Source organism: Vicia villosa, linkage group LG6, assembly GCF_029867415.1.
Source record: "Vicia villosa cultivar HV-30 ecotype Madison, WI linkage group LG6, Vvil1.0, whole genome shotgun sequence".
Lineage (NCBI taxonomy): Eukaryota > Viridiplantae > Streptophyta > Magnoliopsida > Fabales > Fabaceae > Vicia > Vicia villosa.
Window position 1 is genome coordinate 19,104,269 of NC_081185.1, and position 27,245 is coordinate 19,131,513.

General features: G+C 31.5%; 1 protein-coding gene and 1 long non-coding RNA gene across 2 annotated transcripts; both read left to right on the forward strand.

Moving 5' to 3' along the window:
* Positions 1–665: 665 nt before the first annotated feature.
* On the forward strand, positions 666–2,920 carry LOC131611306 (uncharacterized). Its single transcript, XR_009286844.1, has 5 exons — positions 666–1,190; positions 1,615–1,806; positions 1,893–1,984; positions 2,135–2,208; positions 2,669–2,920. It is a non-coding gene; the product is annotated as an uncharacterized LOC131611306 (long non-coding RNA).
* A 6,142-nt stretch (positions 2,921–9,062) lies between these two features.
* Positions 9,063–14,350, forward strand: LOC131608953 (protein trichome birefringence-like 19). The gene is made up of 2 exons (XM_058880555.1): positions 9,063–9,621; positions 13,399–14,350. The coding sequence occupies exons 1-2, from the start codon at positions 9,112–9,114 to the stop codon at positions 14,206–14,208; spliced, it is 1,320 nt and encodes a 439-aa protein (XP_058736538.1). The 5' UTR covers positions 9,063–9,111; the 3' UTR covers positions 14,209–14,350.
* The last annotated feature ends 12,895 nt before the right edge of the window (positions 14,351–27,245 follow it).

Sequence of the window (27,245 nt, forward strand, 5' to 3'; positions counted from 1 at the left end):
GTTTGGATGAAACCTGGCCCCTCACTCCAAATTAATTTTTCTTATCTCGTGAATATAGGGATGGCAATTTTATCCAACTCAAGTGGATACCATCAAAAACACGCACAACGAGTAGGATAAAAATCTACAAAAATAGATACGTGTATGGAGTCAGGTAAATACCCACTAAAAATAAGCGGGTATGGGCGTCCACACAATATATATTTACATATTTTTATTTTTATTATTACGCATACATGTTAATTTATCAATTTTATTAAATATATCACTATTAAACTTGTATTCATTTTAATATAAATGTTTGTTTGTTTCTTAACTCAACAATAACATCCTTGAAATTTTTTTTAATGTTGTTGAAAAGATAAATAACATGATAAATTTCTAATTGCTTGATTAGTTTTATTAGAAATGCGGGTAAACGAGGATGGGTATGGGTATGGGTACTTAGGTACCAATAGGATACGGGTACAAGATCAAACGTTGGTGCCCACGCGAGTATGGGCTAAGGGATGGACACTACAAGAAACTTGTCATATACCAACGGACACCTTTAGTGATTGTAACAAAAACGTTGGTATAGAGAGTATTTAGAGACTGGAATTATAAGTTAACCGTTGGTATAGGATTTGGAAAAAAAGCCGCTCACTTTTCACCAAAGGCGCTCAATTTTCACCTCTTTAATTTTTTTAATTAAAAAAAGAAAATAAAATTAGAAAATCACTGTCTCACAAGCACGATGGAATGGAACCCTCAAACTCTTCAACTCGTCTCTGAAAGCTTCCTCAACACTCTCTCAAGCACCAGAGCCTCGCCGCCGCGCCGAATCCTCCGTAGTTGAAGCAGCCGATCTTCCAAACTTCTACCTCGTCTTACTCCGTCTTGTCCTCGAACAAGCTGTTGGTGAGCAGATCCATTAATCCACCGCCGTCAACTTAAAAAACCACCTCCGTCTCCGATGGGTGTTAAAAGACAGTTCGATCCTTGATTTCGTGATGGAACAGATCAAAATCCTAATCGTCTCTCTAATGCTCTCCGCTACTCCCAAAATCCAATCCCAGTTTAGCGAAACCCTAGCTATCATTGACAACCATGATTTCTTCAAATCATGGCCATCACTCTACCTGAACTCGTCGTCTATCTCCAAAATGCATCTCAAGTTAACGATTACGCTTCCATTAATGGTATTCTAGGTACTGCTAATTCAATTTTTGGTAAATTTCGTAAACAATATAAATCCTCCGATCTCTGGGTTGATTTAAAGTATTGTCTCGATAATTTTTCTGCTCCCTTTGCTTGAAATTTTTCTTAAGTCTGCATCGTTAATTGTCCTTGCTGCAACTGTGGTACCATCACCACCTGCGGCAAATCTGGTTTAGTCGCATAAATTGTGTTGTAGTTTATTTTTGTCATTGAATTTTCTAGAGCTCCCTGAGTTCTTTGAGGATCACATGAAGGAATGGATGACTGAGTTCCAAAAATACCTCACTACTAGGATCACATGAAGGAATGTATCATATTGATTTATTGATCTAGTCTGATGATAACATGTAATGATATTTTCCAAATTTGTTGTTAAAGCTCGTTTGATGTTTGATTCTTACATATGAAATTTAGGTATGAGACAAACCTTCGCATAAAAGCTGAGTCTCATGCTGCCTCAGTTGAAGAGAAAGAAGCATCTTTAGAAGGTAGGTTAGGCCAACTATCAGAGAGCATAGAGAGAGTGAATAAAATAGAGTTCAGGATGATAATTCACAACTGAAGAGTGACTCAGAGTTTTCTATTTCTAAATAAATGCAAATGCAGGTTGCCATATTTGTTGCTAGTGTTCAAACTAATGGTCATTTACATCTATGAATAATTCTTTAAGTTGTATAATTTTCTTGTTGTAGCTTGAACAAGTGGAATGCAAGCTAATAATGCAGAGATAGAAGTAGAGCTGCTAAAAGAGCAACTGGAACATCTTAAGGACCAATTCAATGAGGTATTTCACCCTTTGCTCATTATAAATTTCATAATATCTATTTTGAATGTTTGAAAATTAGATTGCTTTATGTGATTCACAGTTTTTCTGCCCTGCCCTGTATACACTTCTTTTCTTTTCTAATTATCTCTCCCTTGTTGATTCTTAAAGCTTTGCGTGTGTTGGGTCTATTTGGTGGTGCTACAAAATGGATCCTTCCATGCGGACACTTCAGAGGATTTCAGGTGAATGGCATTTTTACATTTCTTCGCATTTTATCACCTAATGGCTGGTCAAACTCTGAAAACATTGCTAATATTGACTCCTATGTAAAGGGTTTGTTAGTTGAATGATCAAATTTGGTTTGAATTGAGTTTGTATGTATTAGTATGATGATGGTTAAGGCGCAAATGTAAAATGCAATTTATCATTCTTATATATTGTCAATTTTATTTTTCCTTATAGCTGATTGTGTACAGTTCTATTGATCCTTATGCAGTTTATAATTCGAATTATTGTCAATAATATTTACAATTGTGGTTGTAGATTCTTATATATCATGTGCTAATGGAAGTATTTGCTCTTATTTGAAACCTGTGTTTGTATATGGGAGTTAATTGAATTGTAGATCATACACATAGTTGTTGGATGCATGTCCATTAAATAGTCTTTTTTAAATTCATGTTTTCATGCTCATTTCAATAGGATATGGATGCTTCTAATGTTCCAAACGAGACAAATTTTCGAAGTTCATGCCTGGATGAAGATTGAAGAGAGGAAGATTAAAGGCTTCTTTTATCTTAGATATGCTTTTTTTTTTATTTTAAATTTTTAGTAAGATCTATTTTGGTGCTTTTATCTTTTAGACAAAATCTCGTTTTTTTCGTTATTTTGATACATTTGTAAGACTTACTATTTTGACAATATAATTGAAAATTTATTTGACGTTATTTTAAATTTTGTGTGATGCATATAGAAAATATTGCCAAATTTTGATTATTAAAAAATATAAATTATAGGAATGAAATAATTGTAAAAAAAGACATGTATACCAACAGTTAATTTCACCTATACCAACGGAAATACATGGTGGATAAAACTATTAAATAGTGTAATTAGCTGTTGCTATAGTCTCAAAATTTTGACCAACGCCACAAAATCGCCGTTGGTATAAGATATTGGGACGGTAATTTTCCGACGGTATAGGAAATTATAGTTGACAGAAACAAACGTCCGTTGGTATAGGTTTTCTGACTTTTACTGTTGGTAATTGTCAAAATTCTTGTAGTGGGAGCTTTATTCGAACAGCGGGTATGGGGACAGGTACTATAGTATCTTGCCCATACACTGCTCATTTCCATCCCTACGTGGATCAACGAGGTTGCTTCGCACTTGCACTACTACAAAAAAACCACATTTAACCTCAAGCGTGAAGGAGATCATTTAACCTTAGTTACTCAAGTGAGATAAGGAAGGACGTCGTGAAAACTTGCAACTTTACCCCTTTGTTTTTATGATGTCCTTTGTTACGTTGCCTATAAAACCAAAGTAAAACCCCTTTTTCCACCGACGTAAAAAGAGTTTTTTGTAGTAGTGTGAAGGTAGATAAGCGGTCAAAGATGCATAAGATGGTTGATCAAACTATCCTCTCAAATAAAGATAAGAAACTATTTAAAGTCAATATTATAGTCCAACGACTCTCTAGTAAAGACTTAGGCTTCAAGGATAACCTGCGGTTTAACCTTTCAAACTCTCAAATGATGATAATTAATATGGAGATATCTCAAGCCTCATCAAGAAGTTTCAAGACTCTGGTGTGATTCTAAAGTCATAGATAATGATAAAGATATTTAAAGCTTCAAAATATGAAAGAGAGAAAATGTGAAAGCTCGTCTAGTCGTGTCTGTCTAAGTGACAGTATCTTGTAAAGATACAAGGTCATTTCTAAAAACATTATGACTAAGTCACACACTTTAGATAATTGATAACCCTCCTATTTTTTTAAAGTGTTAACATTGTATATCAAACTTTTCAATTATACTTTTAGATTTTTCTATTCATACATAATTTTTCAATTGCACTATCAAATTTTTCGTTTATTTTTTTTTATTATATTTAACAAAAATATTTTTCTGATTATAGAAAATATATGTGAATGTCGGGTTAAACTTAGAGTCAATCTAGTAATAAGCATCTAACTGTTCTAGCCAAAACTAAAAAACAATTATTTATTTTTTAAATCTTTTGGAAAAGTTTGTATTGCCATCTTTTGTTTTTAAAAATTATATATCAATGTATTATGGCTTAACTATAAAAACACATAATAATTTATTTTATTATGATTTAACCATAATAAATATTTTATAAAAAAAAATTCTTACGATTAATCTGTAAAAAGAATTTTAGAATTTGCATAGTATCCCGCCTTCAAAAATAATACAAAGAATAAAAATTAAATATATAAATGGAATTTCAAAATAATATAGTAGTAGTAGTTTTCAAATTTTTAATGTAAAAATATAGATCTAGATCTTAAGTTCTCACATACAAGCTTGATTTTATTCCCTATATTTCATGATACTTGTTGTTCTTAAATCAATCAAGAGGCCAATTACCTAATTTGCCCCTGAACATAAAAAAAAATCCAATTATCAAATTCGAGGTGAGGAAAATGTAACTTTGGATTTTCCATAAGAAAAAACAAAGATCAATGCTGGACAGATTTTTCTAAGCAAAAATTATTAGTCAACTTGAATATGTCATAATCACTAATTAATTTATTATCATTCCCTCACATGCTGGCTTAATTAATTAGTTGGTTACGTACAGGTGAGGAGGCATTTGAATTTGTCTAATATACTTTGCATTTGTTATATAATCACCTCTATTTAAAGTGATGCATTTGTTGAAAGTTAAGAAGTGTTATATGTAGTTTATAAAGTGGTTGAGATTGAATTTGATATTCTTTATTTTTCTATATTTAAAGTCTTTGGATATAATCAATAATCTCTTTGATAAGAAAAAAGTGGCTTGGCACCACTTAGGACAAGAACAGAGAAACAAATATTAAACCTCACACTTTGGTGAATTTGGGATTTGGTTTGATGACGGCTCATCTTCATTAGAGAAGAGTGCATTAGGAACAGATTTGATAGGCTTCATTTTCGGTTTTCTTAACCTTATAGCAAGACTTTTGTATCTCCTCCTCTTGTATCTCTTGTTTTTTTTTTCTTTTATTAATTTGTGGTTTAAAAAAGCAGAAACAAAATATATAAACAAAATATATGATATATTTATTTTTCAAATTCCTTAACTTAATTTAATATTTTGTTTTAGTCCTTTAGTTAAAAAATGTTACAAGTTAGTCCTTTAATTTTATTTTTGTTACTCGATTTGGTCCCTTCCGTCAAATTATGGCAAACAAAAAGTTAAGTTATGGTGATATCGATGTACAACAAGGCTCAAGGTCCAAATGTGACTCGACATTTGTACTATAAAGTAGGATTTCCACTTAAGTTTATCAGATTAACGTTCTTCGCCACTGATAGAAAGTACTCTAGTAATGGATATGCGCAGAAGTCGTTACGGACTTGCCATATCTTTGAAGCTGCCACTGTAAGGATTATGTTGATGATGGATAATTGAGGTGGTGATGGGAGATTGGAAGATCGATCAGGACCTTCAATACGATCTTAGAGGTAATTGCCTCCATTCTTTAGTGACTCTCATACGGATATGAGTTTGGATCTAGAATCATCCATTCGTGGAATTTTCACCGAAATTAGGAGTCAATTCCAACATATGGCGTCATTGTTGCGTTCAGAAACCAAAATTAGGTGTAAGTTGATGGTGTGGAATCATGAACATATGGTGCTGATCTCTGGTATGGTGACGCGGGGTGGACCTACATGGTTAGCAACATCCAAGTCAGATCAAGATTCAATATCATTGTAGTGAAAAAGAAAGAATAGAAAAATGTACCTTATATTTCACATGAAATGACTTTTATATCTTGGATCGTATGGAGTAGAGTAGCATAAATTTGAACATTAACAATTTGAGCCTTTTGCCGATACAGAACTATATATATATATATATATATATATATATATATATATATATGGAGCATATCAAGTGAGAGCATTTTTAAATGAGAGATGAGAGGAAGAGATATCAACCATTGGATTCATCAAGAGAGAGAAATTAATGTATTAACATTCTCTCTCTTGATGAATCCAATGGTTGATATCTCTTCCTCTCATCTCTCATTTAAAAATGTTCTCACTTGATATGCTCCATATATATATATATATATATATATATATATATATATATATATAAAAAGACAAGAACAATGAAATAAAATGCAACTAGTATCAGAAACAAAACTACAAAAAGATAAGTAAAAGCTAACAAAGCAAACCAACAAAAAACACCACCCGAATAAAAAAAACCACTATACACTTGAATAGATCATAACAAAGAACCTCTTCAAAAACAAGTTGAGGAAAGGCAGAGAGAAGACAAACAACAATTAGAGAGGTAGTCGACCAGACAACAATCTCTATAACCCTAAACACAACAGCAATCCTACTATCAATAAAAAATAGAGAGGTCTGAACCAGACGAATGCATGTGAGCCCACTTTCAAGAAAATCAAATCAACATAGTCACCTAGTAATAACTAATAATATTTCCATGTAAAAAATAATTTTAATGCACATGATCTAAATAGTGCAAACCACAACATGCCAGATCACATCTAAACCGAAAGCCACTCTCTTACCTCTACCAAATCACATAAAGATGTCAAGGACCCCTAAAGATGACTACAAATTTGGCAATGGTCTATCAAACCACTTAAAAACCTTATACCAAATAGTGAATATAACAAACAAGTGATATTTCGACTCCACCTAACCCTAACATACAACAAAGGAGGAGAGACAATCATAAGCCGACCTCACATAACCTTGCCATACATGACACTATGATGCATACTCTTCGAGATTGTTCATCAATAAGGTATCTATTTAACCCTTGTAGATGCAAACATTGGGACAATTTCTTCGAAACAAATGCTCAAGAATGGATTCAACTAAATCTACATCGAAGCTACAATAATCAAAAAGAGAAAAATTGGTTGATTACATGGGCAACTGCTTGCCATATAATATGGTATTGGAGGAATTAGAAAACTCATAGAAAATTATATCATGCCAACATATATAGTGCAGAAAATCACAAGCAAAGTTCAACAATACCAAGTTAGTACAAACTCTGTTAGAGTGAATATGTGGCCTCCACCTTAGGAGAGTTGAGTGGCATTAAATACTGATGAGGCAGTGCTACACAAAAAAAGGCTGATTTTGAGGGTGAGATAAGGGATAACAAAGGTAATTGGATTCGAGGATTCATTAAAGCGATAGGTCATTGCTCAGTTTTATTTACTGAATTATGGGAATACTCGGAGGAATCAAGTTATTTAACAACATTAACAAGTGAAGAAATTTGATCATTCAAACGGAATCTAAGAAAGCATATGAGACAATCATGTTGGAGCAACAAAGGAAAGACAACGACTTATCTTTGGTGCGACATATTCATCAAGAGCTAAGGAAAGTGGAGGATTATATATGCATCAATGTCTATATAAAATCGATTAGATGTGTAGATAAATTGACAAAATAGGAGCAAAGCATACTTTAGACATAACATTCTTAGACCCTTGTCCTAGGAAATGCAAATTATGTATATAGAGGATCCAAAGTATAGCTCCACGTAGAGAAACACTCTTGTGTAATTCTTTGGACTTAAGCCCTCACTAAAAATAAGAAAATATTACTCTCCAAATGGTATTACCTTTCTCTCAAATTATTAATTATTTTATAAAAAAATTTATAAATTACTTTTCAATTTAAATATTAAATGTTAGTATTTATTTTCTCATTGCATCTTTTACTATTTATAAATATACTCTTTAAATTTATTTTTCCTATTGCCAAATGAAGTTAGTTCGGTACATGCAAATTTAAAAAATGAAAATAATTTAGTATATATCAAATGAAACTTTATCATATCATATATTCTTTTCTTGAAAGAAAATATAACTAAGAGACAAAAGTATAATAACAAAATTAAGTGGATAATTTCATTTTACTTTTTTACTCAATTTTATGTTGTTTATTCTTTTTTAAATTAAGTGGATATTCTTTTCTTGAAAGACAATTTAACGAAGAGAGAAGAGTATAATAAGTAAAAATAAGTGCACACTTTCATTTTACTTTTTTATTCTATTTCTTTATTGTTTATTCTTTCTCTAAATTTTAGTTTTGCCTAACTCAGTGCTATAAAATTGATTTTTAAAATAAAAATTCTTTTCATTTACAAACATATATTACACTGCTTCACATTGTTTCAATTATTATTTTTCAAATATTCTAGTAGTTGCAATTCATCTTTTAAAATTGACAAATAAAATGTTACAGGTTCAAATCCGTTACCCTACATCTGATATTTTGAGTTCAAATTCGTTATTCCGCATCTAATATCTCTACACAACTACAATCGAGTTGACTTCACATAATCTATTCCCTCTACTTTAATTTCATATGAGTATCAACAAAAAATAAATTAAACCACATCATTTTCTCTTTTTCATTCTAACCCACTTGTCCATTCCATAACATTTTCAACAAAATCCACTCTAATAACAAACCACCAAACATAATGTCTCACATGATAAAGAAATAACAAAAATCCAAATACTCAAATAAACCATCATCCATGTGAAAACAACCAAAAACTTAGTAATAAAATAACTTAAATGTACCAACTAAACAAATTAGTCCCTATTATTCCATAACCTAAAATACATTAGAGTGCTAGCAACACTCTCTTTTCAACACTCTCTCTAATACTTACTTTATTATTGGTTAAAATATGTGTCGGTCCTTTACTTTAGAAATGGATCCCACATAAAGTGGTAGGACCCACACATATTTCAACCAATAAAAAAACTAGCGTTAAAAAATGTTGAAAAGAGAGTTTTGCTACCATTTCTCTATCAACAAACATATGATAAACCAATCATATATAGAGCCAAAACTCCCAAGTCCTCATCACTCTCACACACCTTTTCTCTCCAAATGAAGTTCCAAGCAATGGAACTCCTCTTTGGCAAAAACACCCCAAAACAAATGATCCCAAAGGTAACCCTCCTAGCCATCTTCGCCATCCTCGTCTTCACCATCACACCACTCTCCTTCCCTCTCTTCCGCTACTCCTCCACCACGAAAACCGTCAAACATATCAAACACCAACCCTCCTCCGCCTTCGACGACTTAAACGAATCCTCAAGCCTACCTTCAACCTCCGTCAAAAAATGCGACATCTTCAACGGCGAATGGGTGCCGAACCCGAACGCGCCGTATTACACGAATAAGACGTGCTGGGCTATTCATGAGCATCAGAATTGTATGAAGTATGGGCGGCCGGATAGTGAGTTTTTGAAGTGGAAGTGGCGGCCGTTTGGGTGTGAGCTGCCGGTGTTTAATCCGTTTCAGTTTTTGGAGATTGTGAGAGGGAAGTCTATGGCCTTTGTTGGAGATTCTGTTGGCAGGAATCAGATGCAGTCCATGATTTGTCTTCTGTCCAGGGTATGTTTCTTCTTTCTCTTTCTCTTGCTCTGTTTTGTGTGTTTTACCAATCACTAACAGTTTCACTGGACCGTCTAATCTGATTCGGAAATACAGACACTTCACTAAACCGTCTAATCTGACTCGAAAATCAGTTCTGATATCAAGTAGTTTCTGATTCTGATGTTGTAGTTGACTCTTGCTCTGTTTTTGTTTGTTTTAAATATTTGAATTTTTGGTAAGTTTTAGAAAAAAATTGGTAAATTTAAATTGATTATGAAGTGGAGTTCAACTTTAAATTTTCTAAACTTGAGATTGACTAACATACAAGTTTCTATCTTTTCCTGAAATTCAGAGAAGACAATATGTTTTTTTTTTTTAGTTTTCAAGTGTTTTTTTTTTTTGTTTTTTTTAAATTGTGTTTTAGTTTTCTAAACTTTTTCTAAAAGAGTTTCATATATATTTTTTGAGAAAATGGGTCATGCACTGACAGTGTAAATATTTTTACACTGTCAACCAATCACCACCATGCATCTAATTAAAACATTCTTTTATTTAAAAAAAACTTTAATGACATGGCACATTCATGACTCCCTATTGAATGATAGTGTAAAACTATTTTACACTGTGAGTGCACTACCTTTTAACTCATATTTTTTTACTATATATTTTGTTTTTGCAAAAAATGTTAAGATAAGGAAGATTTAACTAAAAGTAAATATTAAGGGAGGATTTGGATTGGTTTTTGGAATAATCAAAATCAATTTTAGATATATAAAATTGATTTTGGGTGATTTTGAGGTGTTTGTGTTATTAAAAATATAATTAATTTTGTCTTCATAATTAATTCTACTTAAAGCTAGAATTTGTAGCTTTTACTTTCATAATTGATTCTGGGTGACTTTTACACTAAAATTATTATTTTCTATTCACTTACATAAATGTATCCAAACATAAATCAATTATAACATATTCAATTTTGTTAAAATTAATTTTATAAAATTTAATCATGTTCACAACCAATCAAAAACACTTTATATTAGTTTCTGTTTTTAGTATATAATTTTGTAAGAAAACATATATATTAATTTGCTAGAAATGAACCTCAAATTTATAAAACTAACAAAAAATTTGTGTCCCTCTATCCTATAAGAAAAGCTCAATATTTAATTTTAAGCTTGGAAAGTGAGATTTCAAAACTAGGAAAAAGTCATCATTGATTACTATTCATCTAAAGTTTCATTGCATCTAGACTCATATTATTTTATCAATTAACCTTTATGGTACATTTTAAATCTAGTTTTGCATTATATTTTATATTAAAAAATTGGAGAATTATTTTTTAAGTAATTAAAAGACATATCTTTCTGATTTGTACCATTACATGTGAAAACATAGGGATAAGATGTAAACAAAAATAGCTAGGGCCTAGGTGTAACAAAATTATTTCTAAAATAAACAGCTGTAATGGGTTTGCTCCAAAAGTCATTGTCTTTCCTATTGTTTGGATTAGACCTATTTTGCCATCTTTCTAATGTCATGTATGGTTCACCTAAGCCCATTATCTTTTTCAAAACATTAGGTATATTGAAAAAGTAACATGTATAAAAGTAGCAACTATGTCATTGGAATCGAATCTTGATTTTTCATGGTAATTTGTGCCCTCACATTAATTTTATTTGACTTTATTCTCCATGTCCCTATCATCTATTCAATTTAAATTTAAGCCATATTAAAATTACTATTTTTATAAAATAAATTCATAGTTAGGTTTAGACTTTCAAAATAAATATTTGTACAAAATATGATAGTTAATTGTTTTGTTAATACAATTCTTGATAGTTGCGGATATATAATAAATTTAATGAATGCAAGTTCAAATTAGTAACATCTTTTTATTTATTTTTAAGAGAAAATTCAGACAAAAACCAATTTTAATTATAAAAATTTAAACAAACAAGACTATAAAGTGAAATTTTATCATTTGAATTAATTTATATTGCCTAATGATAGTAAATAGGAAATAATAATATTTTAATTGGCCTCCTCTTTGAATTTTATGCCTAAACTTGCACTTAAGTCTAAATTTGTACAAATAATACCAAACCCCACAAGATAAAATGGTTTGAGAATTGAGATATTATATTAATATTTTATATAAAGGTAAATAAAACACAAGATGGCCCATCCTTTTGTAGTTTTATGTCAAAATTTCTTTTACAATATTTTCACCAATTTGCATATAAGCTAAAAAGTCATATTTTTATATTAATTTATAAATGAGCTAAGTTATTTGTATAGTTGTTTTACATTTTTAGAAGCTATGTAAAAATTAATCACCATTTAACTTTAACATAATAAATAAGAGTTGTATTTTATTTCTTACAATTTAATCGTGACAAATATATTAAAAAAATTGATTTAATTATAATTTATTCATGAAAATTTTGAATAATGTATAACAATCCATCTTTCACATCTTTAAAAATCATCCTACCTACTTGTATTGGCTATAAATAATGCTATAAATCATTATTGTTTGTAATTTAATATAAGAATAGTTCTAAATTTGGCATATACTAGTAGGTTTCAACAATTAATGTTAAAGCTATAGCTTAACCAAAACAATAGAATTGGTTGAGATGTCACATTCCTCAAAGAAGAAAAACAAGTTACATACATCCTTTGTGCATCTCTCTACCTATAGCATGGTTTTGAATATTTAATAAATGCAAAACTATTATTTTGCATAGAAGAAAATTAAAATAAACAGTCCAAATAATTATTGTTAATAGTTTGAAAGGAATCTAAGATAAGACATGAAAGGGACCACTCAATTATTTTATTTAGATGTATTATTGAAACTTGAAAGCATTATTAATGAGATTAGTCATCATTTTGGTCTTATATGGAAAAGTTCACATGTAAACAATATCTATCCATCATCATGTGCTGGTTTCTCAAAGTCTGTAACATGCATGCAGGGTTTCTTTTTCTTTTTCACTTTGGAACAAAAAAACATGGCTTAAAATATTAAAGTAGATCTTTTCAAAAATAAAATAAAGTAGAGTAAAAGGAATGGTTATAAAGGTTATTTTATGAGTAAAATAATTTTAAAAAATAAAGTAGATCTTTTCAAGTTTGAGTTTCAAGATGGTATAGTACCTAGTTTGGGAAAAGATAGGACTACTATAAATAAATATTAATTTAAAACTTACTATTATTTTTTTATATGAGAAAATTGAGTTGGAATATTATTTTTTAATTTTATATTTTTAAATTTGAGAAGTTTTATTTTTCTACAAAATCAACATAAATAAAGCTAAAAGCTAGTAAAGAAATTTTATTTTTCTACAAAATCAACATAAATAGAGCTAAAGCTAGTAAAGAAATTCATCCCTAATTATTTGAGTTATTAAATAAATAAAAAATTGTAAATAAATTAGGCTCAAATTAAACTTACATGAATGAATATTTTATATTATCTCATTATTGTATAATGACAAATATTAGCATTTCAAATATTTAAATCAATTTTCAATAAGTTTTTCTTCTTTTAGAATTGCATTGACAATTAAAAGTAATATTTTTTTAGAAATTTTTATTTATTAAATATGACACTTATTTTAAGATGAAAAGGGTATTATAAATTCATAAACCCGAAACATTATAGAAAATACATGTTGCCAATTGAACCATATCTTAGGGTTTTTGAAATGTTTTATTTACTATTTTTATATATTATGGTTATTATTAAGACCAAAATTGAATCTTATATTTCATTCTTATATTTTTCAGGTGGAATGGCCCATAGTTGTATCACATAGACAAAACGATTATTTCATGGTATGGAGGTACCCAACCTACAATTTCACACTATCCTCATTTTGGACACCCCATTTAGTAAAATCCAAAGAATCAGATAAAAAGGGTCCAACTTCAACTGGGCTCTTCAATCTCTACATTGACGAGCCAGATGAAAGTTGGATAACCGAAATAGAAGATTTCGACTATGTCATCCTAAACGGAGGACATTGGTTCACTCGATCAATGGTTTACCACGAAAATCAAAAAATCGTCGGATGTCACTATTGCCTCCTAGAAAACGTCCCCGATTTAACAATGTACCACGGTTATAGACGAGCTTTTAGAACCGCTTTCAAAGCTATAAACAATTTGAAGAACTTCAAAGGCATAACATTTCTTAGGACATTCTCACCCTCACATTTTGAGAATGGGATATGGAACCAAGGTGGAAATTGTGTTAGGAGAAAACCATTTAGGAGCAATGAGACAGAGTTAGAAGGTGTTAGTTTGGAGTTTTATATGATTCAATTAGAGGAGTTTAAGGTTGCGGAAAAGGAAGGGAGAAGGAGAGGGAAGAAATTTAGGTTGTATGATGTGACACAAGCTACATTGTTGAGACCAGATGGTCATCCTAGTAGATTTGGACATTGGCCTAATGAAAATGTTACGTTGTATAACGATTGTGTTCATTGGTGTTTGCCGGGTCCGATTGATACCTGGAGTGATTTTTTGTTGGATATGTTGAAGATGGAAGGTGTGAGATCGGCCGAAGAAAGAAGACTTCATTCGAATTCTAATTAAGAAGATTTTTTCTTATATATATTTTCAATTTTATATGTAATCTGGCTTTGTAATTTTAAGCTATGATCATGCAAACTTGTTTTGTAAATTTTTTAAGAGTATATTTGATTGATGTTTTCAATGATAGGGAGTTTTGTTTTTATTGTTATAAACATTTTTTTTGCTAATAATTATTTGTGCAAATAAGATGTTGTAAATAGTCCAAAAAATGTTGTAAATAAGATGTTATAAATTGTCCGAAACAGAATTTCATCCCTTTGTAAGTTAAGAACTACTCAAATTAATAATATTAGTTTAATTTAAAATTGATGTTTTAAACCAACAAATGTTCATTTATATTTGAGTTGATAACATTTTTCTCATTACAAAAGAAAAAAACAAAAAAACAAAAGATCCAAAATATTATTACCGCAGCAGCACATAAAGGACGAATTAGACTTTTAAATATGTATGTTTGGTCATTAAACTTGTAAAGATAAAATATTTATTATAAAAAACAAAAGATATGTCGGTGACTATATAAGTCCAAGATTTGTTTCTTTAATTTGTTGACAAATACAGAAAATGATCTCTTAACAAAAGCAAGTTTTAAAATACACTTTTCTTGATGTAACATGCTACCCTTTTGAGTAGCCATCTAGGATAAACTAAAATAATAATGCTACAATAATTAGTCGGTTTAGAGTTTTGGAATAGAGAGGTTTATGTTAGTGACTATTACAAAAAAATATCAGCTCTATGATCCAATTAAAAAAAATTGGTCCTTATCTTTATCTTTTTCTATCTTGATTCTTTAACTTAAAAAAAAAAATTAATGTATCCTTCCGTTTAAATTTTATAAATAGGTTTATAACTGAAGTCATCAAAATTCCCAAAAAAAAAAAAAAACAATTTCACAAATAAGTTCATGACCAAGATCATCAAAAGTTACATAAACAAAACCATGGAAATACAGTATTGTTTGAATCGAATCAAACAGTCAATTTTTGGATCAATCAGCTTTGATTCGAATTATGGATGATGTGATTATAATTGTAGTAACATGAAAGTAATCTCTGGACATTTTGTATCACACTTCCGAAATCTCAATTTTCACAAAATATAAAGTGATTTTGAGATTATATTATTGTTATAACTTGAACCATTCTAAAATATAGTTCTTGATTAAAAAACTCAACAAATTAATTTGAAACATATTTCTTAAACTATAATCAAACACTTTAATTTATGCATTGTCATGGGACTGAATTATGGTAGCGTCTTCATTAAAAAAAGACGACCATGTGTGTTGACTCCTTTCCAAAATTTGGCTTGGGGCTGGCGGGTGAACTTTCCACCATCTTGACTTGTCGAGCATATGTTCCTCACTAAGAGATGGACTCTCCACCTCTACCAAACCCCTTGTTATGGTCTTAATGGGTAAGGCCAAGTTGGAGGGTATCGTGGTGCCTCGTCTTGTCACCATGTCAAGAAAGGCGACTGAGGCAGTTTGCAAATTTAAGGTGAGTGTTACTCTGTAGGTGACCATTATACTAGCTAAAAGTACAATGTGGGTGATAACCTTATTCTCGAATGACTTGAGTCTGTTAAGGTTTGTCGAAATTGTTGAGAGTCTGCTCACGTAGGATTGTGAGAGACCTTCTATGTATTTTTTTGACGAAATTAATGAACGATCATTTCTCAAATCTAAGAGTGGGATATTTATAAATGCACCAGTGGGTTGAACCATAATGAGGCCAAATCCGTTCTTCTACTTCCCTTACAAAATTGTTTAGTGGGGGAGTGATTTCTACTCCATTATAGGAAGGACATTTTCTCACATCTGTTTGACTAATTTTCCTCTGTCTCATCTTGTTTGCCACGTTCTCTACCAATTAAGTCGAGGGAAAAACATGGGTTTAGATCGAGCGACTAGGCCCATCTAGAGTCTTATTTCAGGCGCTCGCCTAGTCTTAGCTTATATGGTTTGGATTGTTTTATCATGTACCGTTGTTTTTTTAGCTAAATAAACTTATCCTAGTCCATATATAGATAGATCTTGCAACATTTTTCTAATATTGGCAGTAAAAAATATGGTGAGAGATGCGACTATGAGCTCTCACATACAAATTAATTTGTTTCACTAGTTGTATGTCCAAATTAGTTCTACATCTAGAAAGGTTAGATAGTTTATTGAAACGAAATCAATAAGCCCTGACGTTCAAAATTGTATAATATTATATTAATAATATGAATCTCAATAATATCTCAACAAATTTCAATAATATCTCAACAATTTTGACGCCTCAAAGTCGTCGAATATCATCCCATAATAGATATGACAAAATGCTTTTAGAAATAAAAAGTATGTAGGGTAACTTGTGAGAACTGCAACATTTATTTTCTAAAATGTCTGTCATATTAGGGTAACTTGTGAGAATTGCAACATTTATATCGAACATATGTCCAACCAAAAGAAAGGATAGTTACTAGAAGAGAAAAAGTAAGTAACATTGTAGAATATGAGAAAATTGCCTCTTGTCATCTAGATTTTGGCTCATCATCTACAGGATATTTCCATGAGATAATGCAATTGATGCCATAAATTTCCAAATGTAGTACTACTCTGATTACAATTTTACCTTTGCAACACTATATGGTCCCCATTTTTGTTTTTGGTAAAATCAATGATGGTGATTTTAATGGTCATTCTAACAACACCTCATGAACTTGTATATATGTGTCAGTAAAATAATAATTTTGCTTTTGTCACTATCTCAATTGTCAATGGTTCTTTCGTTCACGTTTTTGTTAATGTAAGAAATGAAAATGATTAACTTGTTGTGTGTCAGAAATGTGGACAAAAATATATTGCATGAAAATTCACTCACTTAGAACAATTATTAATGATATAAAAGGACATTGTTATGAAACATAACATCCATTAAATGAAGGGAAAAAAAACTTAAACTCTTATTTATTCATCAGAGTAAAATATTACAAATGACAAAAAAAATACTTATTCTAATGAGATTGTTTCAACTATATATAGGCATTGCTAAGAACTAAAGCTACTAGTCAATTTTTCTAGAAAGTTCCCTTCATCTCATATAACCTATATATAATATAGGTAGGATGTATTTATTTTTAATAAACTGGCATTTTAATCTTTCATAAGATTATTCAATTTATTCTCTTAATTTCAAAAAAAAAGTAAATTAATTTTTTAAATTAAGTAATACTATTTTAATTTTTTATAAGAGACAATTTATTTTTTGATAATGTATCAAATATTTTACTCGCAAAACTACAAGATTGTTATTCCATTGATTTAGGAGCATTGAAACTCAATCATTTACCTTACTAACGAGGGTTAATTAATAAGTATCTTCAATAAATAATTTGTGTATGAATTATCTCTCTTTATTCCTTGCCACTATCCTCCCTATATAGTAGTTTGGACTTGTGTCCATGTAAAAGTATATTGAAAGTCATTCAATACGACCGATCATGATAATCATATCTCTTAATAATAATTGATAATAAACTTTCAATGCCTTCGAATTCTGAACCGCAATATGCTTTAACGGCAATAGATATCATCCCAAATAGACCTAAAAGTACACGGTTCCTCAAACATGAGGTGTGTAAGACCGAAGTGCTTTAGTTGAAAGTTTGTGATATGTCTGATGTTTTTTGTGGCGATCTTAGTATATGTGTAAAAAGAGAGTCTGTTGAATTCCTAGTTGGCACTCTTTTAAGAATCTTAAATGTATGCAAGGAGAGTCCGATAGGTTTCTCCTTAACCTTTTATTAAGAGTCTTAGTATCATGCAAGAAAAATCAAATGTGTTCTTGCTTGGTACTCTTTTTAGAGTCTTAATTTGTGCAAGGAGAGTCTTGTGAATTCATGCTTAGTAATCTTTTAAGAGTGTTAATTTGTACGAGGATATCCAGCTGAGTTTTTGCTTGGTGCTATATTAAGAATCTTTTTTTTTTAATAAGCAATTGAATATAAGAAAGCGCACTAGGGGTGCAACCCTTACATCGATAACGAACTTGAAAGATTAATTACAAAGTAATGGCATTTTATAGCAATCGTAAAAAAATATCCTACTTGGAAGTTCCTTGTTGCTTGCCCATCTCCATGAGAAAAACATGATGTTTGATATCAACTCATCAAAGCTAAAAATACCATCTTCAAAAATCATAGTGTTTCTCATATTCCAAATGCACCAAATCAAAGCTATCCATATTGTATTTAGATTAGCTTTAATGTTTTTGTTTTTCACCTTTTCTTGAATGCTCCCAAAGCTCTTGAACTCCTCTAGAGAAAAATTCAAATCATTTCCCAACCACATGTAAATTCTACTCCACACCTCCTTTGTGACATGGCAATGGAAGAAAAGGTGATCCAAAGTTTCCGGGTGATTAGAACAAAAAAAGCAATCTATGGAAGTAAGATTAGTCACACCTCTTTTGACGAGTTGGTCTTTTAGAGGAAGCCTATTGATGAGGAATCTCCACGCAAAAATCTTGATCTTTGCCGGAATGTTTGTCTTCCAAATGACGTCCAAACTCTTGATGGTAGAATTTGGCCAAGCTAGCTCCTTTGCATTAGATACCAAGTGCGACACACTAGACACCGTGAAGGCTCCGTTTGTATTTAAGATCCAATGAAAACCGTCCATTGTCAACAAATTGGGCACCATCCCTTGGAGCATCCTTTTCAAATCCCTAAGCTCTTCGGTTATTACCGCGTTCGGATTGGATGAGATGAAAGAAGAGGCACTCCGAGCCGGAGGATTCAACACTTCCTCCCCAAAAATGTCTTCTGATTTCCAATTAATTTCACCGTGATTAGAGAAATTATGTAAACCAAGAGAGAAAGGCGGGTTAGGTATTAGGGATATTGGAGAAATGAACAAATCCCTTCTTCTTAAATGGAAATGAAGAATTTTAAAAGAAGATAAGGTTATTTGGAGTAGATTCTTACTCTTGAGATATCACAATCCCAAATTATATAGAGAAATAAGCTATATTAAGAATCTTAATTTGTGCAAAAAACATCTAATGAATTTTTGTTTGGTACAATTTAAAGAGTTAATTTATACAAAGAGATCTCGATGGCTTCCTGCGTTTTGCTCCTTCAAAAGTTAAAGTCTTTGCCGAGTCTTTTGCCTGGTTCCAAATACACAATTTTGTTTGAAATAGAGTTGTTTTCAAGTGTTCCATTTGTTATAATCCTTCTAGCTCGGTGACAACTTTGCATTTAGGCGTGAAGGCAATATGCAAACTTATGACTATAGCACATGAGTATAGCACAACTTGCACATAGATTTTGGAAATCTAACTAAACTTATGAGTATAGCTTATTTCAAAGTATACCAACATTATTAAAATTTATTAGATCGTACATTAGGTTACAAGAATTAATGAACTAGTGATGTTTATATATTGCAATCGCATGATTAAAAAGAAATTCTATGTCTATAGTAAAACCAACTCTATTTGTTTCTAGTAAAGTCCCGAAGTTTTCATTTCTAAAATAATTGATGCAAAATTCTTAAAATGAAACAATGTCAGACCATAGGCGCATTACCATTTTTCTTAGGCTCTGTATAGTAAAACTAGCTGATAGCTGATAAGTTAATATGAGTGTTTAGTAAATTAGTTGTTTTATTAACTGATAGATACAAAATGACATAAAAGATCATTTTAATTAATAAGGATAATAATATTTTGTTAAAATAATAAGGGTATAAATGGAAGAAAAAAAATCACAAGCTAAAAGCTACAAGCTCAAAAGGTACTTCAAATAGCTTTTGAAAAAAAGTTAAAAGCTAGTAAAAAAGCTAAAAGCTAAAATAGCGTTACCAAACAGAGTTTTTTCATTAATGTGAGCTGAAAAGCTAAAAGCTTTTTTTAAGTTCTTTCCGAATAAACCCTTAATAGCATATTGCAAGGAAAGGAGAACAGTATCAAAATATCAAATCTCTTTAAGAGAAAAATAGATCATTGAAATAAAATGTAAAGCATACAGACTAATTACGACAATCACAAATAACATGACAATTACGACAAATCATATACAAGTAAGGTTATTTACAAGCATCATAGAAAATGAAAAATCAAAGGACTCTAGAGTATATCTCTATTGCAGCGGTATCCATATGCTATGTTTTTCCAAGGTTTTTCTTCGTTACCCTCTTCATCGGTGTCATTAGTTGCAATCGGTGGCAGCGTTGTCATCGTCGCCAATAATAGTAGCATTATAAGGATTGAACTTCAGTCGGGATTAGTTTTATCATGTCTTAAGATAGACTCCAAATATATTCGCAAAGGTACCTCATTGTTACTCTATTGGTGTGGGATCAATGGCGCTCGACCGTCTACCTTATTTAGAGGTGTATACGGGTTGGGTTGGATTGCGTTTGGCCTAATACTTAGTAATAGTAGAAAGTTTCACAAAACACTATTTTTTATAAAATATGTAAGTTAGAAATGATACGAAAGAAAACAAAAAAACAACCTCATCTTAAAATTATGTAAGCTCATTGGTCTAATAATAGTATTTGGAATGAATAAATTTATGTTGGCAAAATTGCAGTTTGTAATTATATATTAATTTTATTTTCATTTAAAACAATAATAAACAATAACAAATCACTAATGCCACATTAATGGGTTGGATCAACGGATATACGGGTTGAGAAACTCAAATTCGATACTGAATCAAAATTATATGGGATGTTGCGGGTTGGATTGAATATACATGTAAAGGAATAATTTGAGTAATTTATGGGTAGGTTCGATTTGGGTCGACGGGTTCACGGGTTAAACCGCACCCAACACTCCTAACCTTACTAGCGGGAGCCAATAAGGATCTTCTGTGAATGAAATGTCTCTCTTCATTCATTGCTTATATTCTCCTTATATAGTAGCATGAACTCTATCTAGGTCAAACTCATTGAAGGCCATTTAATACAATTGATCCCAATAATCGTATCTCTTAATAATAATTAAGAATCAACTTTTAATGCCCCCTGAAACCTAGACCGTAATATGCTCTATCGATAATAAACGTCTTCTCAATCATATATATGTAAGATCAATAATAGTTCTGCATCTGGCCTTAGGTTTTGATCACAACTTCACATGTTATCTTAAGGAACAATTAGACACTAACAGTTTTCTTTCTAGTGTGTGGATTTTGCCTTGCAGGTTCTGACTCTGGTAAGAAGGCGTGTGATGTCATCAGGTTCTGAACTCAACACACTAGAAGAATACTAGTGTTGTGTTACAATGAAAGTTAAGATTCTAGAACGCTATAAATGCAACGGTTCCAAGGAACGTTAGTACAAGAGCTTCTGATCGTGTCTCTATAAGGGAAGCTTTGGAGGCCTTCTAAAGCTTTACTTTTGTGTCCCATGTTCTGAAGATGCTGAAGACGAGGTTCTGTTGAACGAGTTTTAAAGATCTGAAGACATCGCTTATGAAAACCAAGTGCTGAAGACTCTGAAGACAAAGGTTCTACTGAACAAGCTCTGAAGACTCAAAGACTTAGGTTTGAAGATTCAAGTTCTGATCATCTACAACATGCTTCAATCAACATACAATCAGAAGCCTCTGAAGACTTAGAATATCAAGGACTGCTTGCATGTGATAGTGAACAATAAAGTACTAACGTAAACTGTGACTTCTACTCTTATAAGGTGGCATAAGGACAGTCCAACCTGTACTTCTTATCTACCATTCCCACCATGACCATTGGGGAATTTATAGTTGTACTTTGCATTTCCTATTCCACCCTCCAACGAATCTATCTTTCTATATAAAGGAAGCCATTGAAAGAATTTGAAATCAACGAATCAGTTCTATAAAACTACACCAAAGCGTTGCACAAACTCTATTAAAAAAATCTTTGTATAGTTTTGTATTTTAAGCAATGAGCTTTTGTTCGTATATTTCTAGTAAACAATTTTGTGTTATTGTACATAAGCACTGTGTAATCTTCTTATTAGAAGCATCTTGTAATACACACTTGTAATCAACTTGGTTGATTGTTTCCTTGGGGGACTAGGTGCTAGTCAGAAGCCCTGAGAAGACTATGGCTGTGGTCATAGTGGTTTCACGATATGAATCAGCTGAACTTGTTGGGATTGACAGCAAGGTTGACCGAAAGCTTATTGTGGTTGTTTCCTTGAGAAAGCTAGGTGCTAGTTAGGAGTCTCAAGAAGGCATTGGTTGCAGTCAATGTGGTTGTCTGTAATTAGTTTGGTTATAGTGGATTAAGTCCTAATTGAGAAGGCAAAATCACCTTGGTGGTTGGACTGGAGTAACTTCGTTAACAGTGAACCAGGATAAAAATAAATGTGTTCATCTATTTTTATTAACTTGTTAAATTTGTCTTTGAGTTGCGAAAAAGATTATATTTGGTGCAACCCTATTCAAACCCCCCTTTCTTGTGTTTCTCACACCTTCAATCTAATCATATCTTAACCAAGTAATGAACCGTTTAGACTATGGGCCATTTTAACTATCCTGATCACTTAACAAACCTTATTTGACCACATTCTTTAAGGGTGCAAGTTCTTTTCGGTTTAGGTCAAGCTCATATCACTTTGTATTAGTGTTTGGTGATAGGAAGTTGTCCTTTCAAAACTAGGGTTTACATAATAGAAAAGGGAAACACTAAAAGAACTAGAGAAGATAAAAGCTTACTAAGAAAATTAAGACTTTTTCATTCATTTGATAATTTTGCCATCTCTCAATGATTACATATATAGTAGTAGTGGATAGTAACTAAAGGCCCAATAACTAACTAAAACCCAACTCAATAATATTTTAAGGTCCTAAGAACATTCTAAAAAGCATTACAAATTAACTAACAATAATATTAATTCTACTTCTAATTAATCATAATTCTTACTCTATTATTGCCACCTGATTCACATTGAACCTTGTCCTCAAGGTTCAGTCATAAAAGTTGGACTCTTGAGTAAATCGCCCGAATCCCACTGTTTGGAAAAGGTGCATTTTAAACAACTAAAATCCGGAGAAACCTCTGTCACACACAGAGTAGCAACAGCAGGTCCCAAGGCCAAGCCATTCCCAACAATTAGCCTTCCTACAAGCATGCCAAACAAGTTGTTTGTTACCGCACTCATTGAAGCCCCAATTATCATTGGCAAAGCACACAAATGGAAAGCCCTGCATTTCCCCACCCCATCAATCCAGCCACTCAATGAACATCCAAACAGGGAACCACCAAGACATATGCTCACCACCTTCAATTTTATGCTCAAGGCTACAATAGATTTCCCAATTCCCCACATAAGATTGGATTCAAATAAGTTTGTGAAGCAAAATCCTTGGTTCTATATCCAACAGCAACCAAGTTCACAAAATGATGACGGGGATGAATCCAAGAAATATATCCCAACTTCATCATATAAGCACTCGCCAAAATAGCCTATGCAATCCACTTAGCCAACTTGTTAGCATTGTTCTTGATTTTAGTAGCCAAATTAATACCTCTTTGTGTCTTAAACTTCTCCCTCCAATCAACATTAAAATACTTTGGATCAAACTCATTCAATGCATTCCAAGTAAGGAATGACCTCTGGTTGTTGACATCAACAACACCATGCATCTCATAGCACCAAGATACATATGATTATCAAGCTTCCACCTTTTATGCCTATAACCAACAGAAGCGACCTCTACACCACTATTAATTAATAAATTCACACAGGATTTTCTATTTGGAAATACAGCAACCTCAATGTTACTGTAGATTGAATTGGTAATTTTCACCGTGTCTTCCGTCAATGTCAAGCCATATCCAACACGACAATGTCACGGATGGATGATGGATGAGAAACTTAATGCATCAAGTTGATAACAAGACACAACAAAATCACCTTCTTGTAAGACCTTAATTGATTCAATACTAACATTTGCAACTTTTGATATTAGTATTACAATTACTTCATGATCAGCTAGTTGTCTAGAAATTTCAAATCCAATTCCTCTATTTCCACCAGTAACCACAACAATTGTTTCCTTAGACCACCACCTTGCTTTTGTTGTCTTTCTCAATATGGATGACCTTGAGCAACCTCTGACAATGATGTATAACATAACTTTGGAGCAATTAGGATTAGCTTCAACAAAAGAGAACAAAAGAAAATCCTCAATGATTTTATAGGTTGAATTGGTAATGTTCAACGTGTCTTCCGTTAATGTCGCGTCATATCCAACACGACAATGTCGCAGATGGTGTGGTCCATGGTCAAAAACCAAAAATAATGTTAGTAGCAGATTTGCAAAAATCAGAACAAGCTTCTTGAGCTAAAACCCCACAAGTTGCTTGTAGTGCTGTTTGATAACAAACACTCTTAATGCTAGTGATTTATCCAAAGAACTTTGATGGAAATCCAACCGTGAAGAGCAGTTGTGTATTTTGGTTGCAGAAGCCTCAAATAATTTTTTTGACGAATGAATCAGAAATGAAATCAATGGCTTAAAGAAAGATATGAACATGTGACGAAAGTTCAATAAACACAAGTTTTCTGCAAGTTGTACCAGACGACGTCGAATTTTTGGTGGCAGTCGTAATTTATTAATCGTATCTTTGGAATCTGGCGGTTTTGGTGGAATTGTAAAATCTCCATTATCGTGAAACTCGGCGTCACTGAAGGGAGCCTCGATGTTGAGCAATAATGAAGAATCGAAGTATGGTTGTAGGGTTTTGTTAACAGATCTTGGCGAAGAAAGGTATGGTGAATTTTGTTGTTGTGTAGTGGTGTGAAGTTACGAAGAGATCGGTACCAGTAAAATCAAAGGTTGCAAGATGTTGTGTGTGTAGGAAATCATGAATCCGAGATGAATCATGAGAAGAAACACTCAATTTCTCTTGAAGATGCATGAGCACTATTGATTGTTAGGAAGGTAGGATTTTGAACAGAAGAGGGTGGCTTGTGTAAAGATTCATGTGTGAAATTGCTAATATTGGAAGAGACTATAGCTGAAGTATTTAACATTAGAGGCAACTCACCTTTGTAACTTATATCAGCAACATGTTCTTCTTCCTCGTGTTCCAAATGTAAGAGTTGAAGTTCCAGGTTTGTCTTTTCTTCTTCTTCTTCTTCATCCACCAGTAAAATTTCTCGCCATTCATGTTTAAAATGCCAAAGAAACACACTCGTAAAAGTGTCCCAGCAAGATGGTGGATGAATCTGAGACCTCCAAAGCCACCATTGACGAGCAGGACCTTGCAATCTGGTCACAACTTCTAGCAGCTTCATTTTTTCTGGTGTTCTTTGTTTTATGAAATATTTTTCAACACATAGTATCCACCAATAGGAATCTTCTTCTTCTCCATAGAAGACTGGAATAACCATATAATTTGGATGAATGAGATCGAAATGAAAGCACCAAATGATAGGAAGTTATCCTATCAAAACTAGGGTTTATAGAATAGAAAAGGGAAACACTAAAAGAACTAGAGAAGATAAAAGCTTACTAAGAAAATTAAGACTTTTTCATTCATTTGATAATTTTTCCATCTCTCAATGAGTACATATATAATAGTAGTGGATAGTAACTAAAGACCCAATAACTAACTAAAGCCCACCTCAATAATACTTTAAGGTCCTAAGAACATTCTAAAAAACATTACAGATTAACTAACAATAATATAAATTCTACTTCTAATTAATCATAATTCTTACTCTATCATTTGGCCTAACTCATCTTTACAAAACCGATTTATAAGATTAGGGGTGTTACTCTATATAAACTCTTTTAATGCTCAATCTTTAATCAGTATGGGGCTTGAAATCTTTCCAATTCATCCCTTGATGCTCACCACTCCTTTTAAACGGTGAACGGTCCAAGGTTCGATCGATAAGCTCTGATACCGTATTAAAGTTTAACTTAATTCATCATTGCAAAACCGACTTGTAAAATGAGAGATATCACTCTATATACACTCTTTCAATAATCTATCCCCAACCAAAGTAGAATTTGAAATTTTACCAATACTTTAAAACTCAATCAAAGAAACCAAAAGAGACACCTTAAAAATCTAGAAGGTACACACCTGCACTCAGACGCGCGCACACTTAATTCTTATACATAGACCAAATACATAATTATTTAAAATTTTAAGTATAACTAATTCTTATAAAAAGAATTAGAGAGACTATTAATCAAAATAGACAACTTTTTTTTTCTTTCCAAACTCACCCTAATTTAAAAATATTTACGTGTCTAATGTATAACCTATCAAGAGATTATCTAGGTAAATATAAATATTTCATTAATTTTGATGAATGTTTATGAAAGAGATATTTTGATAGTGAAAATAAATTGATTAATGTTATTTAACTTCAGAATACCAAAATGCGCATTTACTCAATTTATTTTAGAAAAATGTTATTCATACAACTTCAGAATACCAAAATGCGCATTTACTCAATTTATTTTAGAAAAATGTTATTCATACATTAAATGTTACATCTACATCGTAGACACGGTTCACAAATACGTAAATAGTGTTTTTATTTTATTTTTTTCATTTTTAATATATTTATTTACAAAACTATTTTGATTAATGAAATTGTTTAATACATCCAAAACTATTTTGATTAATGAAATATTAAAATTTGTTTAATACAGTTCAAAGTTTGGTTAATATATATTTTGACATAAAAAATTAATATATACAGTACAAACTTTGGTTAATCGTATTTATAAAACTGGCTAATACAGTTCATAATTTGGTTAATAAGTTTTCAAACATAAAAAATATTAAATAGTAAAATAAAGTTGATTAATGAAGTAAAAATGTTGTTTAATATATTTACAATTTAGTATCAAAACATAGTTAATAGTATGTATTTTATTGGTTAATGAAGTAGTGAAAGTGGTTCATGAATTATAAATAAAATAATTGGTTAATGACTTACATTTTGGTGGTTAATACAGTTGTGGAGTTGGTTAATGACACAATTTTATATTTGTATTATAAAATAAATTTTAAAAATAAAT